This window comes from Salvia hispanica, chromosome 6 (assembly GCF_029641045.1).
Source record: "Salvia hispanica isolate PSC_SH4W2 chromosome 6, Shi_PSC_v1, whole genome shotgun sequence".
Taxonomy (NCBI): Eukaryota; Viridiplantae; Streptophyta; class Magnoliopsida; order Lamiales; family Lamiaceae; genus Salvia; species Salvia hispanica.
In genome coordinates, this window is record NC_142697.1 from 37033764 (window position 1) to 37058288 (window position 24525).

At 34.9% G+C, this 24525-nt stretch overlaps 2 protein-coding genes across 2 annotated transcripts; both read right to left on the bottom strand.

Annotated features, from left to right (window-relative positions):
• Positions 1–149: 149 nt before the first annotated feature.
• LOC125205572 (transcription factor MYB106-like) lies at positions 150–1916 on the bottom strand. Its single transcript, XM_048104601.2, has 3 exons — positions 1754–1916; positions 1511–1640; positions 150–1065 (listed from the first exon to the last, which is right to left on the bottom strand). Exons 1-3 carry the CDS (start codon positions 1884–1886, stop codon positions 402–404), a joined length of 927 nt encoding a protein of 308 aa, XP_047960558.1. The 5' UTR covers positions 1887–1916; the 3' UTR covers positions 150–401.
• A 5710-nt stretch (positions 1917–7626) lies between these two features.
• LOC125205573 (transcription factor MYB106-like) lies at positions 7627–9140 on the bottom strand. The gene is made up of 3 exons (XM_048104602.2): positions 8807–9140; positions 8609–8738; positions 7627–8434 (listed from the first exon to the last, which is right to left on the bottom strand). The coding sequence occupies exons 1-3, from the start codon at positions 8937–8939 to the stop codon at positions 7795–7797; spliced, it is 903 nt and encodes a 300-aa protein (XP_047960559.1). The 5' UTR covers positions 8940–9140; the 3' UTR covers positions 7627–7794.
• Between the last annotated feature and the right edge of the window lie 15385 nt (positions 9141–24525).

A 24525-nucleotide genomic window follows, 5' to 3' on the forward strand; every position in this document is an offset into this window, starting at 1 on the left:
GACAAAATGAAAACATAGACAACGGAATGTTGTGATAGGCACGTAACACGGTTGTTGGGATTTCTTATAATTACTACTCCTATCTTTAGCTTTCTATAGTTACAACCAACTGTTAGTTGACACTCTCTGCAATGTGACACAAACTAGAATTGGTAAAAAAACGAGATATATATTAAATAAGCTCATAGCATTAATTCGAATTGACTCATTACATATTACACGTTATTGCTGCATCCAATCTACTTAATTATAACAAACATGATTAGGAAAACCTAATCAAACATTGACCAATACTTAGCTAGCAAAGACTTAACTAATGAAATCTCGGAATATTCGTAATAAATTATTGTAGCATAATATCTAACCCTTGTTAATTAATTTAACTCTTTAAACTTGGACGATCACATGTTGCTCCAGCAATTAACCTTGTTCTCCTCAAGATCTCCCCAACAACCTCCAAGGGCATTATTGGTATATTCGGGGTCAGAGACTGCACCATCGAGGCCGTCCATGAAGATCGGAAACCCTAAAGAGTCATGATCAACATAAGTAGGATGATCAAGTTCCACTGAATTCCCCATAATGCCCCTGGCCTGATCAATAGAGCCATAATGTGATTTCCCAGCGGATTCCTTCACGGTGAACGATGAATCTCCATCGAGCATGTTCTTTCCATCGGATGGATTAAATCCATTGAGAATCATGGAAGAGATGTCCTTTCCAGGATTTGTCCATTCCCACACTTTGAGGATGTCCAAACACGGACTCTGCATTGTCGGCCTCTGTTGGGATGGACCGTCAATGCAGAGTGAGTTTGGGTTGAAAATGAGTTTGGATTCGCGGACAAGCCGGGACTCGGCTTGAAGCCGGGCGCTTTCCCACTGAGCCATGTGGTTAATGTTGGCCATCTCTTTGGATTGGTGGCAATTTTGTGCAAGATTTTGGGGCTTGTGAGTGATTGGATCAATCCCCAATTTTGTCAATCTCTTCTTTAGACGAGTGTTCCAGTAATTCTTGATTTCATTGTCTGTCCTCTTAGGTAGGTGACTTGCGATAGCGGACCATCTTTGGATCAAATGATAAATCATAATAGCATGTCAATAATAATTTAATAATTATTTTAAAATACTAGAAACTTTAAGTAACATTTATGAACTTCACTCTTTATGTTGAATAAAATATAGTCTTTAATGTAATAGTAATAATATCGTATGAATCTACCCCTCAAATAAAATATTGTACACATCTAGAAGCTAGCTAGATGTAGCCCACAAACTTAAAAGGGCCAGACACCATTGGGGTAACAGATGAACGTTTTGCTTAAACAAATATAGGTCAAGTGTATAGACTTAACTCTTCCTATCATAATCATCACATTAATCTATGAATGCAATTTGCCTTTATTTCCACAAATGGACATCTATCTAGATAGAATATTGATTTTCATGGAAAGATATGTTGTGAATACATAACAATTTTTTATTGCACAGTCAAATTGAAAAATACTAACCTATTTCCAAGAAGGGCATGGAGTTGGATGATAGTTTGTTCTTCTTGTAAGCTGAACTTTCCTCTCTTAATATCTGGCCTCAGATAATTGGTCCACCTCAATCTGCAGCTCTTTCCACATCTTTGAAGCCCTAATTAAACCACAAAATTTGTTAATCTTTAAGTAATATATTTAAAGGAAGCTTAAATCAAAGTTAAAAAATGTACACATTGCATGCATGAAAAGATAGATAATTAAAATTACCAGCTTTAGAGGGAAGAGAACGCCAACTTCCATGGCCATGTTCTTGAATATAAGCTAAGAGTTTCTCATCTTCTTCAGCTGTCCATGGCCCCTTTTTCAAGCTTATATTATCACAGCATGGAGATCCAGCCATTTCTTTTGAGGGAGGTGGGAAAAATGTGGATGGTTTTTGCATGCAGGAAGGCTATGAAATTGTACACTATATATAAAGATCAAATTAATAGGTTTTACTCTACCAAAACAATATTTTTACTTGAGCTTCTGACGATGAGAACAGCTGCCTAATATCAACAATTAATGATTCAAGGTAAAGGATCTACGGTTCCAAAGTTAGGTACATAGTTCCATTAATAACATATTGATACTTCACGAGTCACATTTTTCATGTCTATATTATCGATTGTGTTTTTTGACTCTCTAAGGTGGGTAAAAATGCAAAAAGATAGCGAGCACAACACCGAACACCTTCCGAGCATCTAGCAAGCACTTGTCCAAATGATCGACCACTCAACAAGAACAATCAACTGAGTCGGAGATCGACGTGGGAATAATATACGGAGCACAAAATTGTTATGTGAAAGTCATTCTTGGTGAGCACGTACCAAACAACATGTATAGTATCGTTGGGAATTTGCAGCGGAAAATTGCAAATTAAACAAATTTACAAACTCTATTTAGGTGGTTATACGATTAAAACTAATTCGTGCATACAACAAGTTGCATGCTAGAAACGCATTTAAATCACATAGTCGAATTAAAATCCTAATATATGATTTCTGCAAATTAGTAATGTATCGTTTGATTATTCAAATAATCGAAGGTTTTTTTGAAAATTCTACGTGGTAGAATTCGTGTTCCTGTCTCATATATATTCTTCTTCATATAAAGGTATGACGAGCCAGATCAGATTCATGGATGTTAATTGGACTAGGCCACATCTATTTTGGACCCTCTCTTATAAAAAAAATAGAAACTTTGGATCAACATAGGGTTTGTATAGCTAGAAGTGTACTTTCTAAATAGTTGGATCACGTTTGATATTTGGTAAGTTTAACTTGTTGTGAACCATAGGTGAAATGTTTGGAGTATTCGCATTATTGAGAACCAAAATTAGTAATAGTAGTAGTAAAAAAGATAATTAGGTGATAGATGGGAGTAAATTTAAGTGAATGGAGTAATATTTTTTATTACATGACAAATAAAGAGAAACAATGGGCCTCCATTTCAGATCCGCTGCATCCTCGTCCGGTTCAATGAGTCAGTTTGTCGGTGCTGATAAACAAGTATTAAATTTAATTATTAATTTCAAATAAACAACAATTATCGAGCAAGACAACTTTTAAAAAAATAAATACTAATAATTATCGGCAACTTTTAAAAATAAACATTAAAACTTACCGACCACCAATTGAACTCAGAGGATTAAATATTGAAAACAAGAAATATTTAACGAGCGCCATATCTTCAAAGGTTAGAGAGCAACTCAAGTGCTAATTAGTAATTAATATATTAAAATTATCAAAAAAGTTAACTGTAAATATAAATTAATCGGTAACTTTTACTCAACAATCTAGTGCATGCTCATTAATTAATTTATAAAAAGTAAAAAATCATTATCGAGCATACTTGTTACCAAGCACTTAGGGAGCATTTTGTTTACGCTTATAAAGATAACAAACAAATTATTTTTATTTTGTAAATCTATGTGAAAAAACCTTAATTATCGAAACGAATTGCATGAAAAGTGGGTATCGTGATTTTTTTAACTTATGATTGAGTTTAATTTGATTTAGATTCGAAATCATGATAGTATTGGCAAATGCGAATCCAACTTTATGAAAAATTGATTTTCGGTCCAAAGTCTAGGCAGCACGTCGTTTTTTGTTCACCATATTTTGGACCATGCTATCATGTTGACAACCATGCATGTTTCTTTATATAGTTTTTGCTTCATAAAAATACTAACACTCATATACTTAACACCTAAATAATTACGATGCTTCTTAAATCATCACTACGTGTCATAAAAAAAAACCAAATCGTGTGAATATATTGAACTTAGATCGAGCTAGTGTTACACAAAGTGCCTAAATTTTTCATTTTACAAGGAAATGAATGGGCCGATTATAAATTGATGGTACAAATAATTAACATAATGATTGAGTGATAATTAATTTCAGTTCAAGTGTTTCAGTAATTGATAAGACAAGAATTTTAGAATGAAGAACGAGATGGATAGATGGTCCAGTGCATGCTAAAATTAATTATAGTACTCCTCTTACTTTCAAATTTAGTAAGAAAACATTCCTTTGTTTATCCTTTATGATCTTACGTGCTATATTTGATTCGTTTGGAGTCGTGACTGTTAATTATGGTGGAAGTACTTCTGGTTTCAATGTTCAAATGGATATTTCTATAATTAATTAAGTTCCATGAAAATTATATTATACGTTTACAATGGAAAACTACTGAAATATATGACGCCAATCTAAATTACAATATTCATGTAAATTGTGAAATCCAACTTCATTTTTAGGCATAAAAATAAATTTTAAATTAAAAAAAATATTTTTAAAATAATATAAAAATTTAGAATAGATCAAATTTAAAAATAAAATTGATCCAACTGATAAAACAATATATTTCAAAAATAATTTGGTCGCACCCTATTTATGTAAGACTTTTGGTTGTAATTATCTTTCTTTAATTGTTGATTTGGTATTAATTATACTTCCTAGTAGGATAGGAATATTAGATGGCAAGGATTTGACATTATCTATGTTCGGATTGTCGACTTAATCCTTCATACTCCCGATGTGGGATGAGTTTGTACTCAACAATCTAATTTCGTTTGCTTCTACCTTTAGGTTTCCATATATCTTTACCTCATTATGAATGAAAATCGAAGTTTAATTATCAATGAAACGTTACTTTTAACTCTTTTTGTCTCGTCCCTTTGAACCATGGTGCACAGAGTCAATTTATTGATTTATCAAAACGGTCCTATCCTGTTTGTGGCATCATCATTCTACCTCTACGACTTATCAAATGGATAATCATCTTCGTTTATGATGTTTTTTTACTAGTCTACATTCTTGAATTCATTCAAGTTGGACACACATCCATGACATCGGTGTATTTTTCGCTCATTTCTGCAGCATTCCTGGACTACACATCCCTGTCGACATCGACTGTCGGTGTACGCTTACCTGCGAGGATCACATCCCACAAATGATCTACACGGACCTATGCATAGATTTAGTAAACATACAAGTGTAAGTGTGTAAGTGGTAACCTTATTAATCTGCCAATTCGTACCTCATACCATATTACTCAAAATTCCCTAACAAAATTTTGTAAAAGTCTTAACAATTCCAAAAAACTGTAGTGATCTATAACAAACAAAATCCAAAACATAAAATGAAATTTGATAGAGTACTAAACATTTGCATGCACAAAATTAAATACTGTTTCGAACCAAAGTGTTCTCAATTTCTCATTGATAAAATTAACTACCCAACTGCCCCAGTCGACAAATTAATACTTCAAATAATTTATAGTTTTTTAAAAAAGAAATATAATCCAAGAATAGTACTACTAGTAGTAGTTCAAATATTAAAAAAAACAAAACAGAATTTTGGTAGGTGGTCCAGTTTATGAGCAGTGGCCCAAACAAATAAGTATGATAGATACAAATGAGAAATTTATAACGATCACATTTATAGGTTGGATCCAAATGAGAGGATAGAGGTCCAACACGACATCTACTTCTGGGCTTATTAAATTATCAATGGAACAACTATTTCTTGGATTAAATTAATATGAAATCTGAGCATGGTATATAACTATAATTAAATAAGAGAATTACATTTTTAGTTCTTATGGTTACCAATTTCTGCTTTATAAATGAGACCATATGTCTTTGAATTTTGAAATTGACACTATGTCTTTGAATTTTGATAAAATATTGCTGAAATAATTTCACTATTTCATGATTTTTACCCCATGCATTTCTCTTTTTTTTTTTTTTTTTTTTTTTTTTTGCCTCAAAGTGTGTTTTTATACGTCTACTATGCAAGCTAACATACGTCAATTGAAAGAGTACATGTGGTGGTCCCGCACCTTATCCCTTAAACATTAGGTCAGAGGTTCGATCCTTGCTCATGTAATCGAAGCAAACTATTTCTGGCTTCTTATCATTCGTTGTATACCTTCTACGTGCTTTATGGCTTCTTACTTTTACCTTCTGTACTTTTCTTTCTTCTTTCGTGTTCTTCTTTAAGTATTAGTACTATAATTGCTTCTTTAATTCAATAAACTTTCAAGACCTCGCTATATATAAGATCATAAACACTAAAATATAACAAAACACAAATACGGAGATTCCATATTCAATAAACTTTTCATGCATTTGACAATAAAATCTGATCTAATTAATAAGTATTCTCCACTGAAAAAAAAACCTTAAATTCCCTCTGAATAATATTATTTGAAATGATTGTAGATGTTTTAAAGTATTTTATTCCAACCCTTTAGACTTCACAAAGCCAAGTTATTAATTAAAAAAATGAAACAATGAGATAACTAGCTAGGGGTGAGAAAAAAAACCGAAAACCAAATATCTGAACCGAACCAAACCGAAATTTTGAAATTCGGCTCAGTTTTTTCGGTTCGGTTCCGTTCGGTTTTGAAAATACAAAATTTTTGGTTTTTCGGTTCGGTTCGTGCGAAAAACCAAATAACCGAATTATATTTTAAATATAATATTATATACTGTATTCTATTAATTTAATATATCTATATAATATATTTATATTCTTTTAATAGTATATTTATATTCTTTTAATATATTCTATATAATATGTATTATATATATTCTATTTATTTTATATTTTATATTTTATAGATATATATATTCTATTATATAAAATGAAATATATTATATATATTAATTTTTTTTTCGGTTTTTTGATTTTTTGATTTTTTCGGTTTAGTTCGGTTGTTGAAGTTCGGTTTTGGGTTTTTCGGATTCGGTTCGGTTTGAATTTTGAACTAAATTCAGTTTTTTGGTTTTGGTCCGATTTAGGCAAAAAAACGAACCGAAACCCGAATGCTCACCCCTAAAGATAACGCACTATATACAGTTGTCAGATGGGTCACTGGTCAGGTTAAAAAAAGTTGGTCGGCCCAAGCCACAGCTTGTTTAATACCTACAACTAAAGTGACCCAAATTCTTTTCTATAAATTTGGACCTAACCCAACTCAGGTCCACTTGAGAAGTGGGTTGTGCTTAACTGGGCAATGTTGAAAATTGTTTTTGTTTCATACATTTTTTAATTTCTCAAATTATTAAAAAAGTAATAAATATTATAAATTAAAAATAATGATATCCGGATGATTAACTTATTTATAAGATCTTTTATTTTCAGTTGTAATATATGTTTAAAATCAATTCTTATAGCAAAACTAAGATAGCCCTTAGATTGGTGATCAACCGCCTAGATTATTACCTTAGGTAGTAGTAGTAGTAAGATTTATTTTATGCCGTAAGGGTAAATCAGGGAATCAATCTTTTTGTAGTTTTCCAATAAACGACAATGTGAAAATATGTTGTGATTTAATAAAGTTTGTTGCGGTGATTTAATGACTTAAGTGCATTAAGTGTATATAATGATCTAAGCGCAGTGTATACGATGCCCAAAAAAATGTCCATTTCAAATTGCATACGAATACAAATTTAATACAATTGTTAGTTTGACTAATTTACCACCAATAATGAACACCGAAAAACCTAGATTTACACTATCTATTTCTTTGATAATCCGATAGACTACGAAAAGCTATATATGATTGTGCAGTAATAGAAGTAGTAGTTTGAAATTATAATATAAATACAAGTCCAAAGCTTGTCATATAGTAGTAGTACATAATTGTGTAGAGACTTCATTGAAATCGCTACTAACCAATTATTACAAAATGACAAGGTCCGATTCTCATAACCTAATTAAGTTGCATGCATCAAATTAGTTAATGATACAACACTAAAACACAGGCGATTCCACCGGAGAAGTCACTAAATTGAGCAATTCATTCCAATAATTCTTGTTATCCTCCAACTCTCCGGCGTACGAACTCGCCCCACTGTTGTAGCATTCCGAGCTCAACATCGCCGGATCCATGGAAGCTTCTAGATTATTCATAGAACACAACGAAATATTATCATCCTGCACCAAATTATTGAACATACCCTTCTCTTCCACGTATCCGTTTAATTTGTTAATACAAAAGTTTAGTGTTGAAGTCGGCGAGTCGAGGACGAAAAGGCCGCCGCTGCCGCTGTTGGACGATTGCCACGCCTTGAGCACGTCTAGGCAGGCCGGCGCCGGCGCCGGCGGAAGCGGCGGCGGCACGGAGATTTTCTGAAGGAGTTGAAGTTTGGACAGAAATTTTGATTCTCGGACGAGGCGGGCCTCGGCCTCGAGGCGGGCGGTCTCCCACTGAGCCATGTGGCTGACCACGGCCGCCTGCCTTGACTGGGCCGAGCCGCCCGGGGTCTCCTTTGGCTTGTGGGTGGCCGGGTCGATCCCCATCCGGGTCAACCGCTTCTTCAGCCGGGTGTTCCAGTAGTTCTTGATCTCGTTGTCTGTTCTCTTTGGTAAATGGGTTGCTATAGCTGACCACCTATGATTATGTAAAAACCCAATTAACATTTGTAAAAACACAAAATTAGAAACTTTTCATTGAAATTTTTAGAAAAAAATAGCCCAAAATTTCTAGTTGTAATATACTATTATGAAACCCTAATATGTGGTTTATTCTTTTGGTATAGAAAAATTTGGAATGGAGATTTCAGACCTATTGCCAAGAAGGGCATGGAGTCGAATAATGGCCTTCTCCTCTTGGGAGCTAAATTTGCCTCTCTTGATATCTGGTCTAAGATAGTTAGTCCATCTCAATCTACAGCTCTTCCCACATCTTTGTAACCCTAAAAACAAGATAGACATTTTATTTATTTCTTCATAATAATAAAATGAATTACTAATTGATAGTTACCAGCTTTAGCAGGGAGGGAACGCCAGCTTCCATGGCCATGTTCTTCAATATGAGCAAGAAGCTTCTGATCTTCCTCACGAGTCCATGGACCTTTCTTCAACTCCATCTTCTCCTGGCCATTGGATCTCACCATTTTTTTGATTTGTTACTTTCCAAAAAGGGATGTGAATAATAACTAACTTTAGACCCTAGTCAATTAATCTTGTTGGCAACCTAGAATAGATAGGAGAGGGCCTTGTTCAATTGCAGGAGATATATATGGTGATGGTGGTATGATCAATGATGGCATGCATATATAGTGTGTCAAGAAATAAATAGAGTTAGTTTGCTAAAAGTAGTATGGGACATGTGATTTGAGAAATTAAGGCGTGTTTTCACGTTCATTTTATAACTAACTATATTCTCAAAACGAAATATTAATAAAAAAAAAGAAACATTAAATTGGTGACCATTATTGTGTCAAAGAAATTAATGGTGTGATGAGTGATGACGTCAGGGTGAGAGCAGCCTTATAAATGATGAGTAGTGCATATGGGTTAGTAGATAATTTGCTGGGGCCACTAAGAGCATTCCCAATGGAGGTGGCGAATTCTCGGCGATAAATCGCCGGTTATCGCCGAATTATCGCCGGCCATTGTGGCGAAGTCGGCGATAATTCGGCGATAATGTTGCCGTTGCTTCGCCGAGTGGCGTTCTAACGCCGGATTATCGCCGAGCGATCGCCGGCCACTGTGGCGACGCTCGGCGATAATCGGCGATAATTAAAATTTTTTTTTTTTTTTTTTGAACCCAACGGCTATTTTACATTCCACCCCTATAAATATTTCCTCCACTTCCTCCATTCATCACCCACAATCTTCATTCTCTCCATTTTCAATCTCTTCTCCCAATCTTCAATTTTCATCAAAATTATGAGCTTTTGGAAGAAAAGTTCCCGATCGGGTAAGGATAAGGGTAAGGGGAAAGAGTCGAGTTCACAAATTCCCAACACGGATGAAGCAAACGAGCAGTGGATGCAGTCGTTGTTGGCGATGGGTTCTCCTCCCGGCCAACTTCCATACGGGGGTCCGTCTCCTTTGCAGACTCCTCCGGCGCGGAGACTTTCTCCGTACTTCAACTCTGCCGGCAGAATGCCCTTTCCAGCCGACGATGTGTATCGGCCCCAGTTCGACACCCCCGGATCAACCCCAGGCGACCAAGAATCTCAGGCCGCGACACTGAGCGCGGAGGACTTCGAGGTGGAAGAAACGCCCACCGAGCCGCCTTCTAGGAGCGGGAGGGGGAAGGCGCCGGCGTCGTCGGCTGCGACTGATACGGGTTCCGATGAGAGGCCGAAGCGGGTAAGGACTACTTACACTCTGCAAGAGTCCGAGCTGATAGCCGACTGCTGGGCGGACACGTCACAGGACGCGGAGCGCAGCAACTACCAGACTGAGATCATATTCTGGGAGCGGATTGCCGCGAAGTACAGGAGCCACAAGACTGCCTCAATGAAGGACCATGGCAGCGAGGCGATCCGTCGGCATTGGGAGCGCCTCATGAGGGACTGCGGGCACTTCAACGGTATTTATTCTAACTTGATGACTCACATGACGAGTGGCCAGAACGAGCACATGGTCCGAGATGAGGCCATCCGGATGTATAGTAGCCAGTACTTGTCGACGAAGGGCTTCAAGTATTGGAACATCTACGATAAGCTGAAGGATCTCCCCAAATTCCGGACGGGAATGCACGACGCGCTGCACGGGAAATCGGTGCGCTCGCGACTTAGCGTTTCGGAGAGCGAGGGGAGCGCGGCCCACATCGACTTGAGTGGGGATGGTCCGCACGAGCGCCCGGAGGGAGTGAAGAAGGCGAAGGGGAGGCGGAAGGGGAAGGGCGCAACGTCGGAAGTCGCGTCGGAATCCGTCATCGACTTAGAAAAAGCCACTTATTCGAGCAATGTCGCCAATCTGACCCAGATGTACACGCTGTACTTCACCGGCGGCGGGACCCCTGAAGAAAAGGCGGCCCTCTGGAAATGCATCCAACACCTGCAGAGTACGCTGGGGCTCGATCCCGACGCCCCTCCGGCCCCTCCGTCTTAGATTTTTTTTTTTTAAATCTTTGTTTATTTGCGTTTTTTATTTGTAGTTTTTTTTTTCTCGTTGTATTATATTTTCCAATGATTAATACAACGATGAATTGTTCATTATTAGTCTATTTATTAAATACATTTGTAGGGAAAATTAAATAATATAAAAAATAATGATGTAAAAATGAAATGTTGAGTTAGGGAGAAATAAGGGAGAAATAAGGGAGAAACCAATGTAGCACTTGGCTAAAAACTGGGGATAAATTTTGGTGCTGATGTGGCGCTGATGTGGCAGGAGTTAGGGAGAAATAAGGGAGTTTTTAGGGAACTCCATTGGGAGTGCTCTAAGATTTTGCATTGGGATTTCGAACAGTGTACTTTCATTCTCTCAGAGTGAAAGGAAGCAAAAAAATGAGTTGTGAGGTTAGATGGAAGGTATAAATGTCTATATGTAGTAAAAAAAAAGACTAACTAAAAACCTGTTTATATAGATAAAATATTATTTGGATGGTGTTATTTTGCCTGAAAATTCCATTTTTAGCTTGAGTTTTCACCGTATTTACCACTTCAAGAGCTCGCTACTTCTAGCTTTGTCTATGTAGAGATTTATTGGATGATATTATCTGAGTTCAATTTTTGTTAGATAAATAAGTGTTCTATTTGAAATTAACTTTGTTTTCAAATTCCATTTTGAAATTATGGGTTAAGAGGACGTTAATTAATTACTACTCTCATTCTATTCTTATTGCTTTATTTATCACAAGCAATCTCATTCTATTCTTATTGCTTTATTTATCACAAGCAAAAATTGGGAATAACAAAAATAAAGAACCAATAATGAGTAAATCATACTATTTCATACATTAATTACAGATAAGTCACCCAATTTGTAAGTACCCCCACCCCCCTCACACTATACTCCTCAAACCCTATTCTATCAAAATTTCGATGGGTAGTGACAAAATGCAAACTCTATGTATTGTATAAATTCAAAAATTCTTCATCACAGTGTCGACACATGCATAGTAAAATTTCAAGAATTTGATGTCAACGCAGCGTCAACCGTTGGCACTGTGTTGACATTTTCTGTTGCCGTTATGTTGTCATCTGTTGACATTTTTAAACGGTCCAGATTATAGTTTGAAGTTTGTACAGTATTTAAAGTTTGCATTTGATTACATCCCAATTCTTGTTTAACTCTCCTCTTCTACATCGTTATATTTCGGGCAAGCGCCGTCGTCTTCTCCATTGCATACGGAGCCTTCTCCGTATTTAAATCGTCTCCATTGGTGCTCGAACATGCTTCTCACTATCATGTGAACTCACCACAAGATTTGTTCGTGCATTCGATCGTGTGATAAAAGGGTAGTTCATAATTGTAGCTATTTTTGGAGTACATGTCTACTAAGTTGGGTGGAATTAGTATTCGATTTTAGTATAGGGGCCAAACCTAGCATTTACATTGAGATCAAACATGAAATCCTACCTTTTTAAAGATGTGTTAAACCACTTGGATGATAATCAGTTTGAAACACCAATTTGGGTTTCGACGGTCCGAAACACTTATATTAAGCATAACAAGTGTACGATGTTTTATTCCTTGAGAGCATTTACACTTCGTATTAAAAATTTAATAGACAAATAAAGATTGTAGGGTGTGACTACAGGACAAATTATGATTGCGATGCAACTTGTTTGGGGGTCCATTTTCGGTAGTTTCCGCTAATTATTGTGACCTTGTAGCAGAAAGGAAGAAACAACAAATAAATTAATATATTCCCCAACTCTAATGAAATTGATCTTCTCAACTACAAAAATAAATACTTCAGTTCCTTGTTAAGTAGTGCGTTTTGTTCCGACATAAAAATTAAAAAACTACTACTTCACAGTAGTGTTTAGTTAGTTAAGTAGTACTTAATTACTTAATACTAACAAAATATAAAAAAAATATAAAGTACTGAATTTTGAAAAAACATCATTTAACTTGGTACATCTTAAAAAGTTATAACGATAGAAAAATAAATAACGATGGTATAAAAAATAGCAATAGTAATAATAATGGTAATAATTATAAAGTTGAAATTATAAATGGCATCAACCACTTGGCAGGTTTTCTGATTAATAGAGAATAAATTTTGCCTGCAGCTGTCGCATGTCATAATAATGAGAGCCTACCATTTAGTTTTTAACCGATCACACAATTATATTGCTCTATTATTTAAATTTAAATTATTAGACAAAATTATGTCGCAATATTGAGCCGCAATTAAATGATTTTAACACGGTTTCTGCAAATGTCAACTTACACCGCAAACGGTCGACCCATTTATTATGAATCGGCGCACACGTTACATCGTATATATAAACATATTAAATTATTATTGTTCCAATTAAGCCTTATATTGCATTATACTCCACTATTAATCTATTATTATACGAGAAAATAGTGCACTATACATATATGAGGAGGAACCATCATTGATAAAATTTTGTGGTACCATTTGAGGCAAATGGTATGGTACATTTGAGCTACCTCTGGTTTCTAGGTAGTGCTATTTTGATGAAATGTTTTGTTCCATGATTTTATTTCTGATTGCATTCTTTTTTTTTTCGATTTTTCAAAAATTCAAGTTTTACATAAATGATGCTCTCCCTCTGTCCACTGAATTTCATTTTATGTTTAATATAAAAGAAAGTAGGTGCATAGTTTATTAACTTTAATTTTCTACTAATATTTTATTATAAAAATAATACTTAGGATAATATTCTACTAACTCTTTTCTCTGATATATTATCAGTTTTTTCTAAAAAAATTATATCAACAAAAAAGGAGACTCTATTTGTGAAATACTAGAAAATATTAATGCACATATTACAGTGTATTTTTCACCTAACAGTCTTTCATCCGTGATGATGTGTAGTATCAATTTATACTGATACTGCTTCCAACTTACTTATATATTGCTTCGAATTTTGTTACTCATTTGATGTGGAATGAGTTTGTATCCAACAAACCTCTCTTCAAACCGAGACCACATCAGAAACGCAGTCGACACAAACATGAGTCGTTTCAGCCGTGGCCCCTGGGTCAACCTGGGCCCGACTCTAACTCGAGTCCTTCAGGGCCCGACCCTAACCGGGGCTCATTCAGGCTCAACCTATAGCCCACCTGAGCTCTAATTCAAATAAGTTGATAATGTCCGCTTTAAGTCAAGTCCATACAAATTTGTTTTTGAATCACTCTCAAAAGAACTCAAATTAATTAGAGTTGCACAACACATATATACTGGCTCACGGCTTCTCACTCATCCAGTCTAGAACGCGATTGTGCATAATATAAACATAATACTAGTATAAATTAATGGGTAATAGTATAATTTTGAGTATGCTTTTTATTTTATGGTATGCACGTGAGACTTAATTGGACATCGGGAGTATAAATTTTATGGAATTCTACTGTAAATAATGGGGAATTATAGAATCGTAGTAAATGAATCTATTATTCCGGATCCATCTAAGTTCTGTTATTACGTCACCATAGCAGTTACTGTGTCTGCATATATGGAGATAGATAATGAGAGATAGAGATGACATTATTTTACAGCCATTTCAAGTACTTTCGAAAATTACGTTTCATGACAATTTACTTTATAAATGCAATATCTACTACTGACCAAGAGTGAATTTTCTTTCTATTTTACCGCTTTCGGAAATAGATATCTCAAGCATTACATTTTATTTTTCTTTACAAATCACAATTTACTTTCGCAAATTAAATGCTTATTTTTTTGCCCAAGGAATGTGAAGCCAGAGAATTTATACCCTAGACCATGTTACTTGAATTGTAGTACTATCACTTAAATGTGAATTGAATTAAAATGGTTGTGAAACTCCCAAGAATTTATTTATAATTTTGAAATGATGCATTGGATTGAATTTGTCATTAAAGACAAGGGAAGCCAATTGAAAAATATGCATTAATATTTGGCTGCACACGGCCGCTCCGCCAATTATTTGTAACTTCACATTTAATTGAGCTAAACTCACATAACATACGTGGCTACCTTATAATTCACCTTTTGTTTCTGTTAAAATTATCAAGATGTACTTTTATGTAGTATTTTAATTTTGTTCTGTCAAATGAACTATTCATGTAAACTTAATAACTACTTTATGATTTTCAGAAAACCTAATGTCTCGTGTATTATGGGACAGGGTGTAATGTTTTAATATGCATACATGACTTGTCATTGTGTAAATGTGGAAAATACTTTCTATCGGGCTAATTTTTGTGGAATTATTTAATTTAGTGGTGCCCTATTAATTTATTGATAAAGTTATTAGACTTCAATATCCAAGGACATTTATAATGATATGGAAAATACTTTCTATCGGACTAATTTTTGTGGAATTATTTAATTTAGTGGTGCCCTATTAATTTATTGATAAAGTTATTAGACTTCAATATCCAAGGACATTTATAATGATATATATGAACCGACAGAATATCTTGGTTCAAGTATTAGGACCATACTAATGCAATAGAGTGTTCAGTTATGTCACACTTTTCATTTTGCTTGTTCCAATTTATTTTTCATATTTCTTTGTTTTTAAATAATTTATTATTAACTCATTTAGTCGCATTTTTCTCTCTTCATTATTAAGTATACTAATTACGGAATACATTTTATCTTTAGATAAATATATTCAACTAGTAATTTTTTAGTATATTTGGTAGGAGTGATAACTCATCTAGGGATGGAATTTTATGAACAAAAATGTCCATCCTAGATGAGTTATTTTTTTTCATAAAATTTCATCCATAGATGAGTTATCACCCCTATCAGATATGGCAATGGTATAAAATTAGTAGTTTGGTGGTTAAATTATTATGCTTTCACTATAAAGGTCCATAGTTCACTAGTATTTTTTTTCTTTTCTTTACTTACCCTATTCATTCTTTCTTTATTTTATCAATTGATATTACTTTTTATTATCATATATTTTATGAAATCTAAATATTTACTAATTTACGTACTAGTATGTATTTTTGTTTTATTTATTTTAAAAAACATAATCATTTAGACTAGTAAATATAATTACATAGGAGTAGTATTTGCAACAATTTTATATTTTTTAAATTAAGATGTTTCTCTCACTTATTATTTCTTTTACTAGCCTCGTCGTGAATGTTAATAGAAGTCTAGATTAAGAAAATTAGTTACTTAAGGGGAGGGGGTGAAAATGAAAGTAGGGTGTGGGGTAATGTTAGGTCATACTATGATTTGGGATGATGTAATTGAGAGGTAAGCTTTATAAAGGCTGGAATGCTATTTTCTATCTTCCATCCTGCCATGAAATAAATAAATTGGTCTGCTACATCATGCATATTTAATTATGATTGCCCCCTCCTTCAATTTAAATACTCCCCATATATATCCACCTATTTTACACGCATGTATTACGTATATACAACCTTCACAGCACACCCAACAACCAATATTAAAGATTATATCCTGCCATCTTTTAATTTTTGGGTTGCATGCCATGGATTAACATACACTCATGCATCGTCTTTTGTTTTTACTTTTTACCCCGTTTAATTGGTTGGTTCAATTTAACTCGGTTGTAATAATAGTACATGTCATTTCATTTTTAAAAAATGAAAGAAAAGAAAAAGTTCAAACCAATTTTATTTGTAAACTGTCACTAACCGCCGAGAGGCAACGGTACACTACCCACTATTGAGTATACATTTAATTAATTAAGATTTTTAATTGGAAAATAGATTGATTAATTAATTATTTATGATAAGAGAATATAATATCATGGATCAATGCATGTCGATAAGACAACATAAGTAAACATAGAGGATTTCTCAATTTTAGCAGACAAAATAGTACCACTGCGTCCTCATAAGAATATGCACTCTTTCCTTTTTAATTCGTCCCACAAGATTATGCACCTTCTAATTTTTGAAAATATTTTATCAATAATAAGGTGAAACTCATTCTCCACTAACAATACTTTAATAACTTTTTCTCTCAACATCTCTCTTACTTTACCAATTTTACATTTAGACCCGTGTCGAACCCAAAATGCATATTCTTTGAGGACGGAGGTAGTAAGCAAGTAAATTCAATAAGGGGGTAGTGAAAGCCAATGAAAACTTTTAAAAAATCATATATAGAGTATTATTAAATTTAAAATCAGCCCGATAGATGTTCTTTTGTTCGAAAGTTTACTTATTTTATATATCTACATCATTAATATACTTCAAATTTCAAACTATAACCACTAACTTTACATGGTCTCTAAACCTATACGTAACATTATTGCATGATGTCAAATATATACAGTGTTGAAATTGTAAAATAGATAACAGTCACCTACTAAATCACAATTAAGTATTAACCCATAAAAGAGTATGCATGTCATTATTGAGCTATCATATGAGTCATATTACATTTCTTTAATTTAAAAAGACCTAATTTCTACATTCGTGCCAAATTGGAAGTAAAGGATTTTCCAAAAACAATGGTGATATCCGAAGAGGTATTCCTTATATTAATTTTCGTACAAGAGAATAAATGACCTTTGAAATACAACGACCAAAACTATTATGAGTATAGGTGGGGATGCCATTATTGAGATATACTAGCTAGTACTAGAAAATAAATAAAAGGTGGTAATATATTATGGGTCGGGTAGGGTTTATAAATTTCAACATGTACAATTATGCTATACACATAAATATTCGGTTTTCTATGTTTCCGGTTGGTATCATTTATTTTTAAAGGTGTTGATTTTACTTCATCATCGAAGCGTAGGATAAGTTCAATGTAAATTTAACCAGTTGAAAGATAAGAAATGGACTATTCGAAATAACTTCGAATCCTTAGAAGTATCTATAAATTTAATTTTCTTACCAAACATGACACAAGCTCTGAACTTGGGTACATGCGTGGCAAATAATAATTGTGAATAAAAGGCCTATTTTGTATACCAAATCCGAAACACAATCATTTCCATCTGTGATGTGGGGTTTTTAATTTGTAATCAGGCCCATACTATAAAATAGTGTACCCAAAATCTGGCCCATTTCATATATTCATCAAATTAGTGGACTGAAATGAACTATGGAGTGGCATATTAGAATTTTAGATAAAAAAAAATAAGGGATGAATTCTTCCAACTTCCACAGCGTGACTCATCGCCATTAACTGTAGACTGTTGACTCAACAATCTTGACTTCGAAAAAATAGGATCAGATTGCATAAAAAATAAATTAGGATTGACTGTGGTCAGGTTGTATATTTTTTGTGATTAGAAAATGAAAGTTTTGAAGGATTTAGTTATTTGTATTAAAAACATGAAAGAGATGCCAAGAATTAAATTCATATTAATGACTAGAATTAAACAAGATAAGTGTAAATGTGTCACTAATATGAATTTAAATGTGTCATTTATACCTATAATTAAAGAGATTCAACTCTCTCTTATCTTGTGTGATAATATTTTTTTCGTGTTATTTCTCTTAGTTTATTATGTCAAAGTTGATCCCTATAACATTGACGAAAGAAAATAAAGCATAATATATCATATAACTAGCTAGGGAGATATAGTACGATGTATGCATGTTCATAGTTATCTAAAATTGAATAGTTTATTTTATTGCAACTGCACATAGGATAAAAATCTCTTAATTTTAATTACAAGTTGCAATCATGGTGGATGACAATTCTTCCAAAATTTAAAAATATTTCCGAGTTAAATACTCACTTATTTTCTAATATTTTCAAGTATGACATTATCTGCTTATCTTTCTAATTTCGAATTGAAACGTGCTTCTGTACGTGGGTGGTGAATGATATAATATGTTAAAATTATACTTACCCCCAATTAGATGACAATATATTGGGGATTAAATTATAATTTCACATTAACTATATTATACTATATTTGAACAATTAATATAAGTATCAAGATTCTTTTGATGGAGTATATAGAAATGCGATAATATATAGAATCAAAATCTTTGTACAAGCTATTAAAAAATAAGATAGAGAAATAATTGGTTGCAGCTTTGTTTGAAGATAAGCTCAAAAAAGGAGCCACCAATGAATGCAGATGCTTAAATCTTAATGGCAATGGAGGTTGCCAAGTCAATGAAATTCTCCTTTACTTCTTTTCTTTTTGATTAATTCCTGCAATCTGATTTGTTTATTGCATGCAATTCTCATTTAATTTCCGAATTCGGAGAAGTTTGAGAAATATAGAGTAGATTTATATTTCAACAATTAAAGGATAAGATTAGGACCAAAAAAGAAACATGCATGAACTTGGGAGGTCGCTTTCCCAGGTATGTATCTTTATATCATAATTTAATTTAATTACATTTATTGCAAAATCTAATGTCCGTCATATATTTGTCCAATATGCTTTCAACTCTTAAATCTTAGCAGTCGTGTATAAAATCCATCAGTTTCTCTTGTATTTATTCTTTAAAGAATTTCAATTTAAGCTTTAAGTTTTTACAATTAAATTAGTACATGCTCGCAAGCAAACTTATAAGTATTTGAAATTTTTCCTAGATGCTCAAGTAAAAAAAATACCACTCTCTTAAACGAGAACCAACCTTTACATTTGCTGCCGTATGATAATTTCCTCTATATTAAGTACTCCCTCCGTCCGCGTCCCGTTTTTCCATTTTAGTTCGTCTGCAAATAGATTTCCTAGTTCACTTTTATCATAAATAGTAATAGAGCCTCATATTTCACTAACTCATTCTACTCATATTTCATTTAAAACTAATATATATATGTGCGACTTATATTCCACTAACATTTTTTTACCTACTTTCTTAACATTTATTAAAATCTATGCCGCCAAGAAATTAAACTCCTAATAGCATACGGAAGGAGTATTATGATATCTAGAAAAAGAAATTGATTAAAAGGCATAAATATGCTACTAAAGATAGGAGTATATGCCAAAGTTAAAAAATTCTCCTAATACAACTGTTCCCCAATATTATGAAAGCTACTATTGTCGCTACAATTTCCAGAAAAAGAATTAAAGTTATTGTACGTAATCAATAATCATGCCATCTAACAAAGCTTACCAGAAATATAAATATACATTCTCTGCATCATTTTAATAGCAGCCGTGACCTCATCTGCTAGCTCCTTAATTCCCCACCATGCTATCTTTCCTCCAAAAATATCTCACTAATATTAGTACTCCTTTTCTTATGAATAAATATAACTTATAATTCTAACTACGTAAATACTCCATATAATTATAAAAAAAAATACCGAAATTTTCCAAAAATATATATTGCGGTCTGGCTCACGGATGATGATATTGATATGACATGCCGGAGTTCATATATGTGTCCACACACAATCATCGTATTCACAATAATTTTATGTCATTGAAATTAGACGAGCTGACTACTAGCGCCAAAAATAGTTAGCCAATTAAATGCAAAAAAACAAATAAGACTAAACAAAAAATTCAACATGTTAATCGACCTTGCGATATTGGTCAAGTTTTATTTTGGATGCCTTTTATATTCCTTGAGTCTTTAGCATAATAATTAACTCGATATTAATTTGTGGGGCGATTCTATTGATATTAGTATTCATTTCACTCGTAAGGGCCATGTTCTAATGTTTATAGCACCTTAATTCAAAATTAAGACCAAATCTTCACCCTTAGATTTTAAAATAAATGGATGAGATTAAATCTTACGAATCTCAATAAATAGTAGATAAAATATCAACAAAAGAGTAATTTCGTCATTATGTTATCATAAGATAATTTTCGTGAATGTTTTTTTAAATCAACATAGCGTATTACAAACATCAACAATACGACATAAGAATATCAAGACTAGTACAAGAAAATATCAACACATATTTATTGAAATTTTTACATGGTTTTATTGAGATTTTTACATGGTTTTATTGAGATCTTTTAATGTATTTGTTGATAAAAATCTGGTTATCAACATTTACGAAAACTAAAATAAAAAATATCAAATTTCATCATCCGAACATCGTTGGAACATATGCAATTGAGATCTTGTTGGAATCCTTATAAAATTATCTTTAATCTGATATATTTTTTGTGAAAAAATAATTTAAATCGAGAGAGTTACGTAAATTTAAAGTTTTAAGATGATTTTAATGAGAGGGAATTGACATTAATACCCTCTAATTTTATTTATTAATTTTCTTAATTAAAAATATAATTCATGTGGCTTTATTTCAACCACTAGATCTTCTAAGAGCATCCGCAATGGTGCTTAGGCCAGCAATAGGCCAGCCATTCTCTCCTCTGCCACGTCAGCAACACTAAAAAATCCACCTGCCACATCAGATTTAGGCCAGCCATAGGCCAGCCGCAATAAAAATAATTCAAAATATACTACATTTACGGAATTAAAATTACGATTAAAATACGGAATTAAATTTACGAGACATATACGGGAAAAATAATCCATTCCATTAAAAAAAAAGTACAAAGATTTTAAAAAAAAGTACATGATTTTTTTTTTTTAAAAAAAAGGGCTTCCACACACGAGCCCTGCCGCTCTCTACTCCTCATCGCCGTCGCTGTCGCCGTCGCCGCCGCCGCTGCCGCCACCCGTGGTATCTGAGCCCACATCGGAACCCGCTAGCCGTGCCCTCGCGATCTCCAAATCAACACGCATGCTCTCGAGCATCTCGTGAAGAAACATCTTCTCCGTGGGGTCAGTGGCGGCCTTCCACTTGGAAGACCTTGTACATCTGATCCCGCGTATGGTTACGCGAATGGAGAGTGTACTCGAGTGGGGCGGGTGGGAGGGCGGAGGACTGGACCTCGCGGGGCGATAGGGGGGATCCGCCCCTCGCAGCCCGCTGCGCCCGCTTCTGTCCAACCGGGCGGGGGCGACCAGTAAATGAAGGAGGGAATGGAAACTCCTCAGCATCCGGGGCGAGGTCGTGGGATCCGCTGCTGCTGCCGCTGTAGTCGCCGCTATAGTTCAGTCGCTGCTTCTTCGGACACCCAGCGTCGCACCCCGCCCGGAACTTCTCGGAGTCCTTCAGCAACAAGAAGCACTCCCAGAAGGTGAACTCCTTATACTTCCCCTCCAAGGGGAACTGACTCGCGGCTATCCTCCAGGCGTCGTCCTCATTCTGCCCACTAGTGAGCTGACGGAGGGCGTTGGCGTACAAATTCGCAAAACGGCCCACCGCGGCCCTGGTGCGCTCCCACCCCTTTCGGACCTCCTCGTTGCTGAAGTCCTTCCCGTCCGGGCAGTGCCTCCTATAGGCAGCTCTGATCTTCGACCACATGTTGACGACCTGCTGGTTGTTCGCAACCAGCGGATCGTCGCACACCTCCAACCACCCCCTGGCCACCCCGGCGTACTCATCCTCCGTCCACTTCCTCCGGCCAGGGGTGTGGTCAACAGCGGGCTGCGATGACTCGCCGACCGCCTTGGCCTTCCCCCTCGTCTTCTTCTTCGGCGCGGCCCGCCTCGCCAGAACGGGAGTATCCGGATCCTCGAGATCGATCCCCATATCATGCAATGACAGAAGGTCATCGCCATTGAACTGCGTCTCCACTGGGGTCGACGTGTGAGACGAAGCCGTCAAAAAATCAAGCGAGGGCTGATATACCGTATCCCCTCCCGGTGACCCCTGAACCCCCCCTGCATCCCGGGATGCATACCGTGCTGCATCCCCCCCGGCACCCCGCCCTGCCACATCATCCCCATCATCTGCTGCTGCATCTGGGGCATAACCCCCCACCCGGGCGCTGACTGCCCGCCACTCCCCTGCCCTCCGCCCGTCATCCCCCACGGCATACCCCCCGGCATACCCCCGCCCCCCCCGCGCACCGACCATCATCCCCATCATCTGTTAAACCCCGGGCCCATCTGCCCCCATCCAGATCCCACAGGTACCGTGGGAGTCTAAGATCCACTCGTCGCTGGACTGGACTCGTTGTTGTGATCCATCGCTCGATGATGCTCTTGTACAGAAAGTTAGAGAGAGAGAAAACTCGTTAAAACAAGTGGTGCAAATGAAAATGAAACGAAAATCGCGTTTATATAGGTTTTTTTTAAAATAAAAAAAAACAAAACAAAAATGGGCGTTGGCCGATCGCTGGCCGATCGGGCCGCCACAATGGCGGCTAGCCGATCGGCCAGCCCACGCCGAAGCGCTAGCCGATTTCGCTCTCGCCGACTGCAATGGTTCGGCTAGCCGGTCGCTAGCCGACCATTGCAGATGCTCTAATCTAATGGCTAAGATTTAGTCTTAGTTTGAAATTGCTAATTAGTTAGCAGTTGATCACTCCCCTCACTCGGAATAGACATATATTTAATTAAATAATAAAATTAATAAATATATATACTATTTCAACCCAATTGTCCCCAATTTAAAATTATAAAATACTATACCAGAATCATGACAATGAACAATCGTGAGCAAAGAAGGATGTGTATAGAATTCTCTTAACATTATTAATCGGATCGGCAGGGATAATGAATAAATTATAATTATTTTTGTTATTTAATTAAATACGATGATACTATAGTTACTAAAACGAGGCTATTAATAAATTTGTCATACTAATTTATAGATAGTTTTATTTCTACAAAATACAATATAAAGGTGGTTTGTCCTTTTTATATTTTACACCTAATAAAAAAGATTAAGTGTATGTATGTATAATCAATCCAATTATCCAATGTAATAACGATAAGTCGAACGAAGTCATTGTAGAGTATATTTGACCAAAAATAAAGATTGGATGAAGTAATTAAGGAATCTAAGCTAAAAAAATTCCATCTAATAGTCAATAAAGACAAAGCCCACTAGCAATTGACCAGTGCGCGTGGCAATTAAATATTGAGAACTTGAATGGACACAAAATTATTAACCAATAAAATCCCACATTTTACTAGGAGGTAACTTTCCTCTTAAAATTCCCTAATTTATCGAGAAAGGATTTTTAGATAATTTCATCAGGAACTTTAATCAAGGAGCACAGTTTAATTTTAATTATGAGAGCTCGATAAAAAAAATAATTATAAATTACGGCTCGGTTATTATTACAGAATTTTCATGGAATTGATTCAACCGACTATGTTACTATTAGAAACTGATTTTTTTTTTCTTATCAAGGTATATAATTTCCGGTTATTTTTAGCAAAAACTACACAAAAGTTTTGCATTTTCCTTTTTCTTGGAAATATAATTTTTTTTTTAGTAGAGCACAAATCAGCCACGACACGTGTTGATAAGGTAAATTAATCATGTGGATCAAAGCATTACCACGTGCAACTAATCGAGACTTACCCTTATTTAATTAAAAAAGATTACTTCGGTGTTAACGTTGAATTGAAGAAGCTGATGTGGAGCAATTATATGCCTAATCGTGATGTGGCTGGATAAGAGCCACATGTAAAAAAATCAGATCTTATTATAAAATTATACCATCTCTTTTAATGCTTATCTTTCTTTTCTAGACTATTCGAGGAAATTAAGAACACGTGTCACTTTGTAAACTGACTTACTACTTCAAACTTTATGTTCTAAAGTTGATTATTTACTCGAATTTGATGAAAGGTCAAGTGTGAAATTAT